The sequence below is a fragment of the Agelaius phoeniceus genome, chromosome 3 (assembly GCF_051311805.1).
Source record: "Agelaius phoeniceus isolate bAgePho1 chromosome 3, bAgePho1.hap1, whole genome shotgun sequence".
NCBI classification, from domain to species: domain Eukaryota; kingdom Metazoa; phylum Chordata; class Aves; order Passeriformes; family Icteridae; genus Agelaius; species Agelaius phoeniceus.
In genome coordinates, this window is record NC_135267.1 from 35,858,208 (window position 1) to 35,877,149 (window position 18,942).

The 18,942-nt window shown below is 39.4% G+C and overlaps 1 protein-coding gene across 3 annotated transcripts in view; it reads right to left on the minus strand.

Annotated features, from left to right (window-relative positions):
• KIDINS220 (kinase D interacting substrate 220) overlaps window positions 1–18,942 on the minus strand; it is a 75,477-nt gene that overhangs the window by 18,228 nt on the left and 38,307 nt on the right. For all 3 annotated transcript variants that reach the window (XM_077175054.1, XM_077175053.1, XM_054629520.2), the window contains exons 23-24: window positions 3,928–4,106; window positions 600–826 (exon numbers count right to left, since the gene is read on the minus strand). In XM_077175054.1, coding sequence (XP_077031169.1) covers window positions 600–826; window positions 3,928–4,106 — 406 coding nt within the window. The remainder of the gene's footprint in view (window positions 1–599; window positions 827–3,927; window positions 4,107–18,942) is intronic.

Here is an 18,942-nt window from a genome sequence, read left to right on the forward strand (position 1 = left end):
AGCCATTCTCAGGACTATGTTTTCTGAGGCCCACAAATAGGTCAAAAATGTATGTTTTATGCAATTCATGGTAATTCCTTTAAACTAGTACAACACCAGCTTAGGAAAAAGATAGGAATAACTTTAAAAAGAGACAGAAGGGAAGACAGACATACATTCTTATAATCTATCTCCCCACTTGAGTTTCTGTATGTTTTAACAAAAGTAACCAAAAAAATACGGGATCCCTTCCACTGTCTGTGAGCATGAGAAAAACTGAGCACAGTTTACCGCCCCCCCACCAAAAAACAACAACAACAAAAAAACCCCAACAAAACAAAAACAAACAAAAAACCAGCAACCCAAAAAGCCCTGCAATATCCTACAAACGAGCAGTGTCTCAAAATTTTTTTTTTCCTTTGTAATTTGTTTTTCTGATGCCATTTACCATGTTTCTCCCCAAACAACAGCTACTGAACATTACTGCAAAATTTGTCAGCTTTTGGACTTTTTTCCACTCCTAAATAAAACTTGCATGGGTATTTTAATATTTAATAGATGACATCTGCAGTATTACCAGACTAAATCAGAAGAATGTTAATTGGATCTCGATTATTTACCCGATTGTAAAAGGGATGCTGAGGTCCTGTCATACCACTATAGTAACTGCTGTGAGGCTGGGGGGACAAAACTCCACTATTGAAAGGCCCATTGAAAGAGGTTGTAGAAGAGCAAGCTGAGGAAGGCTGACTGAAGACAGATGTTCCTCTAGCAGGTGCCTCATGTAAAGGCAAGGTGGGATAAGGAAGTCCTCCAATATTCATCTGATCTCTTGCAGCACGAACATCTGAAAAATAAATTGGTAACAAGAATATGATTTTGCCTGAAGTATTTGGAAAAGTTTTAATTTGTTTGCCATTTCAATACAGTACATTTTTGTATATTTAACTCCAATCAGAGCTCATCAAATAGAACATCAAGAAGGTCAAATTTCAGCTGGATTTGGTTGATTTCTCTTGATGATCACGTCTACACAGGAGTCTTTAGGAAAGGTAGGATGGTTTATCACATAAACTTATGTAGCATATTAAATCTCTCTAAACATTTAGATTCTTTTAAAATGTGGCATAAAGGAACCTAACAGTCACTCTCCAAGAGAAGCTGCACCAAGGCTGGTCTGTACCATGGCAGAGTGACAAATCTCAGCACACAGGGACCTCTTCTGATCCATCAGGGGCTGTCAATGCTCTCACAGCAGGTGCTACAGAGACCCAGGAGTTGCCAAAGAAAAAAAGGTCCCCAACAAGCCTCAGGCCAGGGAGTGTGACAAGGTAGTTTGAGTGGCCAGGGCACAGGACGGGTGCAGTCACCCTACCCAAGAGGTGAGCCCCCTGGGTGGTCATCATCCTCTCAGAAGGAGCTCAGATATGGCATCCAGATAAGGCACAAACCCTTAGTCCTCTGCACTCACCAGAAAGGATGTGACAACACAGACAGAGCTCCCATCCAGGTCTCAGGCTGCGGGGGGCAGAGCCTGTCACCAGTGCTGGATGTAGTAGAGACAACAGGTGTGTGAGACATGACCAGGGAGACAACCCTGGTCCAGCCTGGTGCAAGAGTTAAGTAAGGAGGCAGAAAGACTAAGAAGTATGAGAGAGTCAGAGGACAGAGACTGCTGGAATCACGTTCTGGCCTCCCTGAGACAGAACAGCCACCAGAAAAAAGCCGAGATCCAGGGGACCTTGTATTCTCCCCATAACAAGCAAAAGGCACCTGTGCCAGGGGAATTCATGTTGGACATCAGAAACAATTCCTCCACTGAAAGTCTTACGGAGACCAGCCAGGAACTCCTGAGGTAACAGAAGCCAACAGGGAAACACCACTAAAATACTTCAAAGGAATTAAAGGGTGCTCCTCTAAGAAGGTGACACAGCTGACAGCCCAGCTGAGGTGCCTCTACCTCAGTGCACACAGACTGGGCAACCAACAGGAGGAGCTGGAAGCCACCATGCTGCTAGAAAACTGTGACCTAGCTGCCATTCCAGAAACTTGGTGGATGAATCCCATGACTGGAGTGCAACTGTTGATGGCTGCAGGCTGTTCAAATGGGACAGGAGAGGAAGGAGGGGAGGAGAGGTTGCACTCAACATAAGAGATGGAGAGATTGCAAATTCTAAAAACAGTAGCAAGGAGGACCCCAGGAACTAGCAACCTGTCAGCCTCACCTCTGTGCCTCTGAAGATCATGGACCAGATCCTCAGGGAAGTTTTGCAAAGGCACATGGAGGACAGAGGTGATTCAAGACAGCTAGCAACAACTTCACCACAGGGAAGTCCTGCCTGACCAACCCTGTGGCCTTCTGTGATGGACTGCATAGTGGACAAGGGAAGGGCTAGAGATATCTCTCTGGACAGATGTCTATAGATATCTATATTTATCTGGACTTCTACAAAGCTTTTCAAAGCTTTTTCACAATCTCCCACAATATCCTTCTCTCTACATTGGAGATACATTTGATGGGTAGACTGTTACACAGATAAGAAATTGGGTGTGGACAACTGTATCCAGAGGGTAATGGTCAATGGCTCAGAGTTCCAACAGACATCAGTGATGTCCATCAGGTCCGTACTGGGACCGGTGTTATTTAGTATCTGTATTAATGACATGAATGGATGAGGGCATCCTCAGCCAGTCTGCAGATGACGCCATGCTGAGTGGTGCAGTTGACACAGCTGAGGGATGGGATGCCATCCAGAGGGACCTGGACAAGCTCAAGAAAGGGACCGATGGGAATCTTATGAGGTTTAGTAAGATGACCTGAGTTGGGTCAACTCTCAGTAACAATCCAGGCTGGGAGATGAACAGATGCAGAGAAGCTCTGCTGAGAAGGACTTGAGGGTGCTGATGGATGAGAGGCTGGACTTGACCCAGCCATGTTCCCTTGTAGCTCAGAAAGACAAACGTGTCCTGGGCTGCATCCAAAGCAGTGTGGGCAGCAGGAGAGGGAGGGATTTTGTCCCTCTGCCCTGGTGAGACCCCACCTGCAGTGCTGCATCCAGCTCTGGGATCCCCAGAACAAGAAGGACATCAATGTATTTGAGCAAGTCCAGAGGAGACCACAAAGATGACTGATGAGGGATGGAGCACCCCTACTATGAGGAAAGGCTGAGAGAATTGGGATTTTTCAGAGAGAAGGCTTTGGGGTGACCTAATTGCAGCCTTCAAGCATCTGCAGAGAGCCTTCAAGACAGGTGGAGAAAGACTATTTACAGGCATATGTAGTGACAGGACAAGGGGGAATGGCCTCAAACTGATAGTAGGTTTAGAATTCTTTACCATGAAGGTGGTGACGTACTGGAGCAGGTTGACCAGAGAACTTATGGATGCCTCAACACTGGAAGTGTTCAAGACCAGGTTGGATGGGCTTCTGGAACCTGGTCTGGTGAAAGGTATCCCTGCACATTGCAGGGGGGTTGGAACTAGTTTTTAAGGTCCCTTCCTACCTAAGCCATTATAAGCAACTCCCCTAGGAGGAAAGGCTGAAAGAATTTGGGTTCTCCAGCCTAGAGAAGACTTTGTTTCACTGACTTAATTTCTACAGGGTTTTACATGTACTTTCAAAATTGTTAACAAAGATCTGAAGCCAACTTGCATCTCTTCTACTAAAATATTGTTGTGTGTATTGGTTTCTTCCATCTCCTAAAGCACTCTGCAAAGCAAGAACATAGGACTTCACCCTCCAGAAGAGAAGCTTTAGTCCAGGATGGTCTGGGTGTTACAGCAAAACTATAAAGTGAAACTGAATGGCCTCTTACTGAAGTCAAATCAGACAATCTGAAGGTATGATTTGATGAACATGAAATGAGTGTTCTGTGTGACATGCCAAGTAGGTCAACTTAAAATAAATGACAGATTTGTGATTTTCCATTTATTTGAAATCATACCCACCTGCAATGATTTCTCGTAGCTTGGGATCCAGGTTCACTGTACAAGGCAAAAAGGTTCTTACATCACGTGCAACAAGGACAGGTGTTCGTGAGGATAAAAATACCTCAAAGTTCCGTATATCTGCATCAATTTCAAGTAGAGGTTCAACATCTTTAGTTGTAGGAATATTCTTTGAAATTCTGGGGGGTGAAATTAGATACATCATAAACCATATTTATTAAGAATGTGACTTCAGTTTACAAAGTAGTATTCTAGGGTGAAATACTAGTACACTTGCACCCATTCTCCCTGTTCTCTGAAAAACAAGAGAACCCATAAAAAGCTGTTCTGTCTGCAGAAAGAGCAATGTAATGTTTTCTAATATGCAAAAAACCTTAAACTGCTGAAGAATCTGATCTAATGGTATGCTTCAGAGAAAAGTCAAAGAAGCCATACATCAGTAATGTCAAATCCCAAGTAAGGGGAAGTTAACATTTGTGAACTTTAACCCCAAACATCTATTCAAATTCCTATACCCAATTCAGAAATTCCATGGGAAAAACAACCTCATTTTTAAACTAACTTTTTGTAACAGGAACAGGCATCTCAGAAGTTGATCAAAATCTAACTGTGCATTCTTTGTAAAAAGTGGGAAAACAACCACCTGCTTTCAAGCAATTCACCTTCTAAGAAAAAGCCACAAACAAATGAAAACAACAAAACCATGAGACATGATCAATGTAAGGGACTGTTCATGCATTATGACTACTGTCAAGCAACAGTGGGGGTTTTGTGAGCAGTAGTATAAAGGGGAGTTTCAGGAAGGAACAAGTAGGATTAAATGTTAGTCTTGTGGAAGTTTATGAAAAGCTTCTACCAAGCAAGTGATGGAGGCTGACACTGTTGGTTAGATGGACCTATCTTACTTGATATTTCATCTCGTAATACTGGCATCACGTATCAAATGAGAAATTATAATCTAAATTAAAGATTATGAAAAAGTACTCACACCTAGCATAATAAATATGTAAACAGTGGAAGAATGTACTGAGAACAGTGAACACAGTTACAGAAATGGCTATAAAGTGACTGTGACACCACTCTATATGGATACCAGTGAAGTAACCACACTATACATAAAGTAAAAATGGAAAAAAAATTATGAGGAGAAAAAACCAAAAAAAATCCTATAAATATAAAATTATTTATGATTTTTAATGGCTCTTTTCAAAGACATGTTAAGGCTACAACTCCATGATAAAGGGGAACAGCATACATGTGTTGGCTGCTCTGTGAACAGCTGTAACTTGCTTAAAAGAAGAAGGTAGCATAGAACAAAGAAAGTGTGTTTTCTTCAACTACTGGACAATTAGAAGAGCTAAGGCAACTACCAATGCTGTCACGGGGGAAATGAGTGCACTGATGCATGGATGGGAAGGAAGGCAGGAGACTCATGCACACTACATAAATCACCAATACACTAGGAATCTCTTACATTAAATAAATTCGCAATCACATTGTGTCTTTGAAAAGAAAAAAAAAACCACTTAAAAGAAGCCCCCAACTGGTAGTATAGTAATTGAATTGTATTTTAAGAGAGCTAATGAACTAAGTCTACCATTAGTTGAACAATCTTACCCTATTTCACAATTTGTCTGCTTTTTAAAAGCAACAATCTTTTTTAATCTTTATTTTTAAATCCTCCACAGAAAGTAGAATTTTATGTACCATGGGATTATTCCAGAAAAAAAAAGTGGCAGATTTACACAGAATACATAGCATTTAATGTTAAGAAAAATAAAAAAATTGAGAATCAATGCTACATGCTTGAAGTAAGTGCAACTCCATTGCATTAAAAATGTATTTCAGCTGTGGTAATCTTTCAGTCTGATCTTTTACCACATTCTAGCCATATACTAAGAGAAGAATTAACAAATTCTTATAAATTTTATCAGAAAACAATGGACCATGTACCTAACAGACAGAGGATACTGCCATACCATGCTGTCATAAACAGTCTGCAATAACTATATTCACAGTGAGAAGTCACTTTATAGCACAGGAAAAATGTAACAAATATAAAGCATAAAAGCAAGTGTAGCCTATTCTAACAAAGGTTCTGCAGAACAAATTGTTATGAGACATTGTCCAGATGGCAGCTGGATTATCCAGTTTAGGGAAGCTCAATGTATGTAAGACTTCAGAGACTCCAGCCCTAAGAGAATAAAAGGCGGTGCTTCTGTGAGAAGACAAACTTGACACTCAAAGGTTACAATTTCAAATAATGGGTACAGTTCATTCTCTGGCAGAGTTTAAAGAAATCTAGTAGAAGCTAAAAGTATTCCTAACCTCAAGAAGTGAAGGGTCAAAAGAAAAAAAAGAAGAACGCTGGCAGTATCAAAGTAAAACTTGTATATTCCACTGAATCTGAGAAATGCATATTTTACACTAATATTTAGCTACTACCTTATGTTATTCTATTTAGCCTTTCATAAAACTACAACTAAACTGACTGTAAATGTGTATGTTTTGAATCAAACATCAGATTGTGAAAAAAAACCAAGATCCTTAATGCACACTTTAGCTATATATATTTGTTATATATATTTACTGTTTGTATTTTAGACAAGAGTTCAACACTGGAAATGTAAAAATTAAGTCACTTTTCAAGTCAGGAACTGAAGAGTTAAAGAGTGGCCTACTTCAACACTTCAATCTACAAAATAAAAAGCCAAAAGAGAATGTGACATAGATTTAAATAAAACACACAGCTGATGAATCACATGAAACAAATTAGCTGATTTTTAATGCCAGCTCTACTTAAGTCTGAATGCGAACAGTGTTCCGAATGCGATGAACAAAGCTACTGTTCAGAAGCCAATAGCCCACTGCTGGTGTGCAGATTGAGGTCTCTATTCTAACCTTCTGAGCTCAATGTCTTAAACTACGCCTTTGAAAGAAATATTTATGTAAATGATAATCTTTTGGCAAAGAGCCACAAAAACCATACGTGCCTGCACTTCTCAGATAAAAAAATAAAAGGTTAGCCTTTAAAGCACTTTAGAAGTTACTTTTGCTAAAATACAAGCATGCAGATCTAAAAATAAAGCACTGTGAACACACTTTTTTCATTTTGGGGCTAGATTCCTGAGGCAAAATTATTATTTTTTAAATCAGAAACATCAGAAAGTGTCAGTGTTACAGACCGTCTGTTTTCCAGGAGAAACTACTTGAATTTAGAAGGAATGAAGCTAAAACAAAACATTTCATTGATTGAAGCAAACCTTAAAAATTAATTCCACTACTCTTCGTATCGCTTTCCCATGAGCAGCTGAAATTAAAAACTGCTTTCATTTGGGAGTAAGTTACATTGCAACAATGTTGAATTATTCCTGGCTTCTTCCTCAAATATAGACAATTTAGTACAAGTACACAGAGGTACATCATCTTATCTTTCATTCTGTAAATTAGATTCAAATTTGTTCTAATTATGTTCACCTTGTACTTCCATGACTGACTTAGAAAATAACCAAACCATGTCTGACAGTGTATCCAGCACTGAATGCTGCCAGCACAGCTCAGAGGAAGGTGCTAAGCTGTTGTACCTATTGACCATCTCCTTCACTACCCTGCTAGGTGGTGCCAAAATGGCAACAGCCAAAATTACCCACCTTCACCCACACTGGAGGCTGCACTGGAGGTGCCCACATTGCCTGTGCCACTGGTTGTGTCAGGCCCTGGAATATGCCAACAGGATTTACCCACCTCTTCCCCCAGCCAGGGCTTTTGGGGCAGGCTGGCTCTGACCCAATGTAGCTGGGTAACCAGGCTCTGCTGACAAGAGCTGTGAGGAGCCTCACTGCAGGGCTCTCCTGCCTGAGCTAAGAACAGCTTTTAAGGTCAGACCTTTGCCCTTGGTCCTCCTCCAAGCTACATCTATGCACCTTTGCTCTTAACCTTGAGCACTGGCTTAACTTCCTGCCTTGAGCTGCGCCTTGTGGCTACACACCACGGGGCTGCTGACTGGTTACTGTCCCTGGTTACTGTCACTGAACCTGCTCCACTTTTCCTGTTTGGCTACTGAGGAATTGCTCCCCTTGCTCACAGTGCTGTGCCTGCCTCGCAGCCCTCCTCAGTTCCCAGCCCACCCTCGCTCATGGAGCAGAACCCTGCTGTTCCCACACTGATGGGAGGCTGACTTCTCTACAAGCCCTCATACCCCAAAGGGCTGTTCTCTCTGCTCTTTCCAAACCTCTCTCCCTGAAGGTAAAAACAAAGAAATGCTTCAAATTGATCTTTGCACACCTAACTTTTTTCTTCATTTGTTTTACAGGAGCAAGCAACTGCATGGACAAGAATAATTTAACTTTCTCACTCCATAAAAAGCAAATTACTTCATTAATTGCTATTAAATAATAGAGCAACAGAAGGCATGAGCATGAAGGCATGTCATGTTTTATCTATTATGGGCTTTTAAATTTTTTTCTCTCAAGATAGTACAAGTCAAAAATGTTGCTTAAAATAATGAAATAATTGTCATTAAAAATGAGAAAAATTTTTCTACAGGTTTGATACTGAGAAACACAAAACTACAAAATCTTGGCTGCTATGGAATGCAATATGAAATTTTTATGCTTAACAGTCTGCTAATTTGATGTCTGATCTCTAATACCTAATAATCAAATCCTATGCTTTGCACTGAAGTTACTTATCCCACTCTTCTCACGTCTGGTCAATACAGTGACAGTGTTAAAAGCTCTCACACAAATCACTCCAGGAACTTTGCAGTATTTTCAGCACATCAGCAACTGTGCTACAAATACTCTCTCAAACTGAAAACTGCAACAGGTCACTTGGACACTGAAAAAGAACATTCGCTTATACGCCCATTCATATAAAAATAGGAATAAAAAGTCATCACACACTCAATAACATAACATAAGGGAACAAATGCTTTATCTTTATAAAGACCAAAAAAAGAGAAAGCTATAGTTTGATATATCTATGTAGACAAAAATTCAAGTCCCCTCAGCGCATATTAAGCAGAAGAGACTTCACTGAACAGATGCAATAGCTATTTAAAAACTCCTATTACCATAGGTATTCAGGAAAGCTTGATTTGCAAAACTGACTCTATTCAATTCAAGTACCAGCAGATAAACCACCTCTCCACCTCTCCTCCTAAAGTGTTCCTGCTTTTGATCATTTCAGAAAGAAAAAAACCTATTCTGATGCTTAAAAGATTGGTATTTATTAAACTAATCTCCCACACCCGGTATCACACACTGTCACTGAGCCATATTAAAAAGTTCTGTTCTTTAAACAACTCTCTGGCACACTTTATGATTAAAATAAAGTGTTAAAGCAGTTACAAATGCCCGGATTCATTCACAGCTTTGCAGTGCTATTTGAATTACAAAAGGCAAAAGAATTTTAAAAAAGGTGGGCATCAACCACCTACTACTCAACTGGAACACTGCCTTTTAACATTGAGACCACACTATTAGCACAGTAAGAAACATAATAACTTTATGTGCCCTGCATTTTAAGTACGAGGCAATAAAAGGAGACCAAAAAACAAAAAGCAGGTTAAATATTTTAGAAGTAATGCCTCACTGTGAGGTCTACAATACTAAATTGTCTACTTAAAGGAAGTGATTTATTTAAACCTGGCCTGGGCAAAGATGATTGCAGAGAACATTATCATCAGAGTGATGAATGTGGCACCTTCCACAGCGTTTTCATTTTTAATTTCTATAATCACTAAATAGCTACACTTCTTAAATTAATACATCAATAGGCATTAAGCAACTCACAAATCCCTCAGAAGTTCATTTCACCCTTTTTCTTAAAAGGTATTTAAACAGTGTCAAAACTGGAATTAACATAATAACCTTCCAGAAAAGTTACATTTCAATGATCTTGCTCAATTTTAACATATAAAATTTCTACAGAATTGCTGAAAGCATGTAACATACTTTCCTAAAAGAATAATTCAATAGATATTTGTCTAAAGCACGGTAATGAAAAAGTAAACAGATAATGCTTATCTTCCATTTTTATTTTACTTCTTTTCTTCTTACTTATGTATATTAACAAAAAAACCTCAAATGATTTAAACAAAAGCTTTTAGCTCAACACATAATTGCAACAAAATTACAATAATTGTACCAATTAAAATAATCCTGAATGAACAGTTTGTCATCTTAATGTTCCAATGGTTTATAGAAGGATCTACTTAATTAGCTGAAATTGCTTTCCAATGTTAGTATCAAATGTCATTTGTTAAAAGTTGAACGATTTTGAAAATAATTTAACAAAGCAATTTTACAAAACACCAAGAACCAACATTTTCTTTTCAGCTGAATAAAGCAAGCAGATGTGTCATCAAATTGCTATAAAAATAAATGAGCCTTTATATGGAGAAAAATAAATTTTACTACTAGTGCTACAGAATACTATTTTTGTATGAAATCAAATTCTTTAATAAAATAATTTCATATCATTTATATCTTGGTGATATTTTTAGTATGCTATAAATATACTTTCTTAAATTGAAGTAGTAAACAATCAAGGAGAAATATTCCACCGTACATGACACAGAAAAATGTTTTAACCTGACTAAGTGATTTCTTAATTTGATTACCATGGGTGTATTACACAAGAGATCTGAATCTATAAGGAAAACATGGCACCACTGAAACTATGTTATAGAACTCCAAATCTATAGTAATGAACTGCGGTTTCACTTATAAATCAATTCATTTCTTAAACCAGTTTAATTTCAGGAAAAAAGGAAAAAAATAAAAGAAAAACCATTCTGTGGTTTATTTCAAGAAGGGGTAACTTCACTAAAGACTGGAAAAAAACCCAAGGAAAATCATATACCAGTGCTGAAACTGGACTGGAACTGAAAAAATTAAGAAACAACAATTCCTTCTATTATTGATAAACTAGACAAAGCATATATTCCATAATCCATCCCTTGGAATGCTGTAAGAGTTGCAAAAGCATTAAAATGAAATGAATACATGAGCTATGTTTCGCTTAGATCCTTTGGTTCCCCTCATCCCTGCAACCCCCTCCCTCCTTTTCCCAACAAGAAAAAGAAAAAAAGAAAAAGATGCTGAATTAAAGAAAGCAGTTATGCTATTCTTCTAAATTTGGTGTGTTCTGCCTCGGCACATCATATTGCCATCCAATTTGCCATCCATCATAGGTAGGCATGCACACATATGTGCACAAAGACTTTATCACAGAGGTTAAATTAAGCCCAAGTGATGGATGAATTACACGTTGCTAAGTTTTAAATAATGGTTACCTACAACTCTGAAAAAAGTATAACCATTTTCTTGTCCTGAGAAATCTCTTTTTTCAAAATCAAAGAGTTCTTAATTTCCATAGTTTCTCTCAGCTTCCCAAAAAGCGTATTTTCAAGGAGATTAAGGAAGGGTGGAGATCGTAATCTGAACAGATGGCTCATGAGTTTCTTCTATCCTGAGCCAAGCTCTTCTGTTCTAATATTTTTAATAAATATATAAAAATAGTCACAGAAATTTAGGGACCATCAGCTATTTTCAAATATCTTCATAAAAAATCAGAAAGTTCTGTCTTAATATTCCAGTTTGCTCAAAGCCCCTGTCTTAAACCCCCAGAGTTTGGTAAAAATTCAGGCAAAGAATGACAGGTAGGACTGTCCCTCGTGACATCAAGCCCAAAAAGCAGAATAACATCAAAAGCAGCCAGTAGGAAGCACCTGAATAGAAGGTTGTGTGAATACCTGAATTCTGTAGCATTAAATAAATTGTATATTCAGTCATGGGGGACAAGCACCCTCCCCTCCCCTCCCCAGCATCTTTAAGCACTGATCTCATGGTCTCTCTTAGGACTATCTCCTCAGATACACCAGCCTCACACTTCTCACAGTTTCAGCAGGTTAATGGCCAGAATTATATTCAGAAAGATACAGAACCTAGATCCTAATCCCATAAGAGAGACAACAATATTTACCACATATCTACCTGGGTGAATGTCTGGTATCCGAGCATGACCATGAGGAAATTCTCATGGATTGTCATCAAGTTCATACTGACTTTTTTCTTTCCAAAGGGCCCTCTGTAACAGGTAGATCATTAAATTGCTCTGGCAGACTGCAGTGCATTCCCTGCCATTTTCTTTCCAAAGGCCAACTGGAACTTTTCTACAGTGGCCTTCCTTGCCTGCTGGACAACACATCTTGCTCACCAGCACTAGAAGGTTCCTGCAACCTGTCACACATCCTGTCCCAGCACCTGGTACAACTAATTTAGACACATTTATCTTAAAGTAGCCTTTACTGCTGTACTTTGTGCTGAACCTCATTTTATCCTCCTGCTTCAAACATGCTCAAACCACATGTTTTTTGTCTTCTACTTAGCTTTTTAAGGGCTTCAGTTACTGACTGAATAGGTTCTAGGTGTAAGGTAGGCCTTGCTTTAGCAATTCTGTGCATTCACAACAGAATTATTTCACAGCAGAACCACTGATTGCACAGGACCTTCAGGGGTAAAAATTCATAGTCCATAGTTTTTCAAGTGTCTAGAAATTTACAATAATTTTCTGAAATGCCATATGAGACATTCTTGAACTCAGGATATATGCATGCCTGAAGTTTCACTTTCAATTGTATAATCTTACAGTCCAACAACTAACAGCTCCAAGAAGTGGCAGTCTGGTAAATCTGCCACATCTAGTGGAGAACAGGTTCACTCATAGATACAGAAACTCTCCCTAATGCCTCTGGAAGGACAAAAGCCTCCAGAGGGACAGGCAAGAGAGTTATGCAATTACTTCAGTTATTTCTAGGAACATTTTCCAATTGCCAAAGTACTGCAGACTTTGATTTCTGCCATGATAAAAAGGATACAAAGAGATAAAATGTGTTCAGCAGATTATTATTTGCCTCTTATTTAGTGAGGCAAATTGATGAGGAAAGGGATGGGAAGACATTTCTTCTCATACAATCAGCTTTAATTGCCTGATTTTTGATCAACATGGTGGTAATATCAATCCCTGACACCTTTAGTCTTAAGAAGTAGAAAATATCAAGAAACAAAGACAACCAAGACTCAAAGCCTCAAACTGAAATGAAAAAATTAGGACTTTTGAGGAAAAGAAAGAAATGAATCAAATGCCTTACGAATGAGGAATGCTGGAAAAGAGAGGAGAAAGTCTGGCAAAACTGGGGCTCGTCACTGCTTGATGTGAGACTACAGCTTTCCTCAGCCTCTTAAATATTTCTATTTTGGTACAACTATTTTGAAATGTGATTATTAGAAAATCAGTCTTTAGAACTTAGAAAAATCACAGATTTGTATAATACAATACATTCTGCCCTTCCATTGATTTGTTGGGAACTCCTAAAGACACTGTTTCATTTTCTGACTGAAGTGGGGCACAAAACATTGTTCAGAGAAATCAGCAACAATTGATAAATTCCTTTCCTTACTGCAGATTTACTGCCCACTACTGTGTTAGCAGGATTATAGATAAGATTACTTTCCCCAGCAGGGTATGATATCTATATCCACAATGACTTTGACCTGCAACTTACTCACAGCTACTTCTACAACCCTCTGTGAAACTGTTACCCTGGTTATATGCCCACATGGCATCACCTCCCTCTGTCAGACCATTCACTGGTATGTCAAATAGCACAAGAATTATCTTTGGAAACCTCACCTGCAAGTTTCTCACGACACACATACTACTATCTTTTGCTTCCTTCTTTTGTTTTCCTGGGGCAATCATGCCTGTTATTATCCTAGATTTTAATATGTTTAGATGTTCTAGATTAAGATCTTGCTTAAAATGTCTTAAATTTCAAAATACTTCCTTGTCTTCTTCCTACGTTCACTGACTCAGTTGAGAATTCAGTTTTGTGAAATGTATCTTTTTTCTACAAAAGCCACAGTGACTTTTCCTAAGATATCATTTATTTAGATCTGACACTGTCATTAATTCTGGTGTCATGGATGCTTTACTTGCCTTTGCAAGAGAGCACATTCCCATAGCTGGCTAATTTACAAGTCTGAGAAGTCTCAGTTCCAAACATTCAAAAGAAACTTGCTTTAATCTGACAACTTAATTCTCTTAGAAATTTATTTGCAGAAAGCCTACATATTTTATTTCACTTCAGAGCTTTAAAAATTTGCCTTTTGCAATTTCTGCAAACCACTTTGGTATTACACAAAATTGACTCTTTACAGTAACATAGAAGAGAATGCAGCACAACATAAATGTAGAGAAATATTAACTCTATGTCATAGTTATAAATAAAATGGTGAAGATAATTAAATTAGACCAGGATGGAGATATGGGTCATGACAACAGTAAGCTTGACCACCAAAGAACCTAAACACAAAAGGGGAAGGAGAAAGAAAATCAGAATTAAGAGCTTAACCTGGAGAGAGACTACATGAAAATCCTGATGATGAGAAAAGGCAACATGTTACCTGAAGGAGTAAATACTACTACTAATAAATACACCAGGTGGAAAGCAAGACCAACCAGACAAGTAGATAGAGAGAGGCTGAAATGAGAGGATGGAAGTGAGATGATACAGCAGGTCAGTTTAAGGAAGTAAAAAGAGTAAAGACATTTTTCTCGAGCATATAAACTGAAAGCCAACAAAGCAGATTCAGCATTTTCTTTTCAAAATTTGCCACAGTGACAGAGCATGGGCTTGTTCCCCTCTAAAAAGATTGAGAGCATAGAGTCTCTACTTGCTACCATAAGAGATGTTAAGTGACACCAGCTCATAAAGGTTCTTCACAGAAATGTGCCTGTGTCACAAACTGAACCCTAATTTTCTTTAGAGTGTTGGGGGGGAGTGGGTTCTGTCTGGGGTTGGGATTTTTTGTGGTTTTCTAATTGGTTGTGTGGTTTGGTTTTTTGGTTGGTTTGTTGTTGTTGTTGTCATTGTTGTTGTTTCTGGTTGTTGTTTTGCGGGGGGAGTCTGTGTTCTTTTGGTTTTGGTGGAGTTTTTTGTGAGGGTGGTTTTTCTGTTTGTTTGTTGGGTTTTTTGTTATAGACCGTGGAAGAAAGTTCCCAATATGATATTCAGTAGGTTTTTCATCTCTGCACAGTATGAAACAGGAACTATACACTTCTCCTGACAGACCTGGTTTCATACTCATCAATTTAGTCTTTGATATTCTTCACAGTATCTATAGAAAAACACAAGTTTACTTTCCCCAACAAGCCTTCATAATAAGAATATATTAGCTAGCTTTATTTTTAATGACAAATTGAATCACAGAAATAACAAGTATACTTATTTAGTTACCAAATTGAGGTATGCATTTTTTTCCAGAATACTCCACCAACTGAAAGCAGAGCTCCCAGTAGCTCCAGATATAGCTGAATACTTAGCAATATCAGCCTACAGAACCATAAGCTGTACACCACCTCCCTCCCCACAGAGGCATGAATACTATCCAAGTGAAAGGTACTACAGAGGTGACTAGTCCAGCATCACACAAACTCTAATAGTCGTGGAACGGCGTTTCATTGTCTTTAGTTATTGCATTCAACTCCAAAAGATAGCACTGCAATGTAACAGAAAATGGCTTTCTCTTTTACTACACTTTGCAAAATTAAATCCTGGACATCACAAGATGGGAATCTCACGGAGGCAAAATACCATGTAATCATGGAAATCATATATCATTGTGCCTGCATAGAGGAGAATTAACTAAAGACTATATTTATTCTTTTGCTTCTTAGTGCTTGACTACCCGATTCTTCCCGCTTTCCTGTATTTTTTGTATGTTATGAAAGTATCGCTTTCTCCTGGAAACAGCGAGCCGAGGCTCTGGCGCCAGCGCTCTCCGCGGCTGGGCCGAGCCGGGAGCGCCACCTGCCGGCACCGCGCCGCGCTGCACAGTCCCTGCGGCACAGCGCTGCCGGGGGCAGCGGGGGACAGCCCGCCTCGGGGGGCACAGGCGGGGACAGCCCGCCTCGGGGACACCGCTGGGAACAGCCCGCCTCGGGGGACACCTCTGGGGACAGCCCGCCTCGGGGGACACCGCTGGGGACAGCCCGCCTCGGGGGACACCGCTGGGGACAGCCCGCCTCGGGGAGCACAGGCGGGGACAGCCCGCCTCGGGGACACCGCTGGGGACAGCCCGCCTCGGGGGACACCTCTGGGGACAGCCCGCCTCGGGGGACACCGCTGGGGACAGCCCGCCTCGGAGGGCACAGGCGGGAACAGCCCGCCTCGGGGACACCGCTGGGGACACAGCCGTAGGGCAAGACGGGGTTAACTGCCCCATCCCCACCGCTGCACCCCCACCGCACACAGCGACCATCCACAGTAACTCCTCCGCTAAAGGGAGCTGTAACTGGTCAGTCCAGCGCGGTCACCCTCTGCTCTGCACCGTCTGCAGCAGAGGGGAAGGCAATGGAGAGCTCTCACTGCAAGGGAATCCTTGTGATTCAAAAACTTTTTAACACTTGATCTTTTAAAATCTGGAAAAGCAACTGTAATATCAAAGGATTCTCTTTATAGAGAACATGATCAAGTGTGAAACTCTTACATGTAACACAGAACCTACAAGATTCCTTTCAGCGACGAGATATCCAAGCAGCAACCCTAAAGCTGCAGTGTCACAATAAAAAGTAGTTTGACAAAAACTATTAAATACTAGGAAAACTATATTCTTGATTCTGATCTAAAATATCAAGATATTAAAAGAAAACCCTTAAGGATAAAAAGCAGAGAACAACAAACTCAGTACAGGAACAAGCTACATAATTATCAATATCTGGTATCTATTTATGAGACTCCAAATGGGAAAGCTGCTCTATAAACTAATAAAACTTAGAAAACTGAAACTGAAGTTTTAGAAGAGGAATGAACTTTGAAATGATAGTGAAACAGTTATTTGAGTCACGTTACTTTGAACAGCTGCAGATAAAAAGACACTGAAAAGATTACTTTGGATAAAACAGAATTTTTAGAGCTCTATATAATCCCAGAGAAGAGTTCACAGACCTTTTCACATTCAGCATATGGTAAAGATGATCACCCAAATCACCTGACAGATGAGACCTCAGCTTTGTCAATACTTCAGGAGAGTTACATATTTAGTTCCTTACACAGGTTCAACAGAAGGGGCTGAGACACATCAATTCTCTTTCTGAGCATGCAGCAACATTATTGTTAGAAAACTTTTTTCTTTAATTATTAACAAGCTAAAGAAGCTGATTCTTTTAGCTTTATCATTTTTGTACCAAATAACCCTGTTGGTATTTTTTTTGCTAAACAGAAAATCCTGAATATTGGTCTTGCTTTCCTTTTCCTCATTTTTCTGGTATTGCAGATAGAATACAAACATCTTTCCTTAAAAGATGATGATCACCTTCCCTTTTCCAATATATTGTACAGGGTTCTTCATTGTTTCTTCCCATTATGTACTCTGGTTTTAAACACTAAAAAATCACCTATACACTTGTAATTGTCAGTTATGAACTAGCAGTCTACTCAAGTGGCTGTATCACTTCCAAACAACCTGCATAGCAAGAGGTACAACATAGCAGCAGTCATGAATCTCCTCCACACCTTAACTAATAAACCATGACATGCTCCAGCTGGCACTAAGCATCAACAACTCAAGTGTTTGTGCTAACAACAAACAATCCAGAACCCAAGTTATTCACATTCACTTGTGAATGTCCTTTTCTTTTATTTATGTTGGTTTACTACGATTTAACATCCATGAATACTGAAATTACTAGCACCCATTTATGAGAATAAATCAGGTCTCTAATACCTCCTCTGGTTTATCAGAGGACAAACACTGTTATGTCTTGAAGACATCTTTGGACTTCAATCATCCCAAAGTGATTTATTACTCTGGGTGCCAACAGTCAGAAAACTGTAATGAGTTTGTTGGGTAAATACTGAAAATATAAAATTGTGAAACATGCTATACAGAAATCTGAACAATGAGAAGTTTGAATAAAAAGCATGACAGGAAAGGGAATTCCTGATGATTCTGAATTACTTTACTTAGCTGATCACATAAACGTTTGTGACACTAGTTGTGTGAACATATACAGTGGAAAGATGGGTTCCCTGTGCTTTGATTTCACAGGTATATTATACTCACAGAGGAAATGCAAAACTCAAAAACTGGGTCCATACTCTAGAGGAGAGTGTTTTCTAAACATGCACTAAATTTACCTGTGAAGTCTGGTATTTCTAAAGCCATCTTCCAGCTTCAAGCCAGTCAATTACTTCAGTCTACTACTTGCCCTCTTCATTTGTCTTCAATCCTCAGCCTCATCATGCCCAATCTACTCTTATCCCTCTACCTTCTGAGATTTCTGTGTTCAGATCCTAACTGCACTTCAACTTTTCTAAAACAACTCGTTCAATCTTTCTCAAACAATCCTAATTCCATTCTCAACACTTCAACCATTCTCAGCCCACTCCAGACCCTCACACAGTTCATCTCCTACTCCTTGACTTTCACTGCAGAGCACACTTCTGTATTTTCTCTCCAAACTCATTGCCCTGGACCCGGCAAAATCTCTAGATTTTCTGATAACTTGCTCAATCAGTCACAATCTTCTCTCTTTACCTTAGCTGTTCTTTTCATCTGATCTCCATTATATTTTATCCAAGTCAAACCTTTCCTTCTTCCCCCCGACTCTGATTCTCAGATTCTGCTTTTCTTCTATAGGCCCCACTCTCAATGACATCTCTCTCTTCCATTCCTCTCACTGTCATCAGGTCACAACCCACAAATCCTTCCTTACAAGCAGAGGGATCTGGAGAGAGATGTTCACTGGCAACACTGGGCAATTTGTTCTCAGTAGTAATACCTAGACAGCTCTGTTGGAAAGCAGCTAGTAGCAGAAATGGAGAAAATCATGCCTCTTTTTTCACATCCCTAACTGCAGCACATGGCATTGCCATAGCACACCTGCTAAGCACAAAACCTTCAGAGATTTTTATCAGTAAGGCCAGTTTCTGCTGAGCTTACTTCA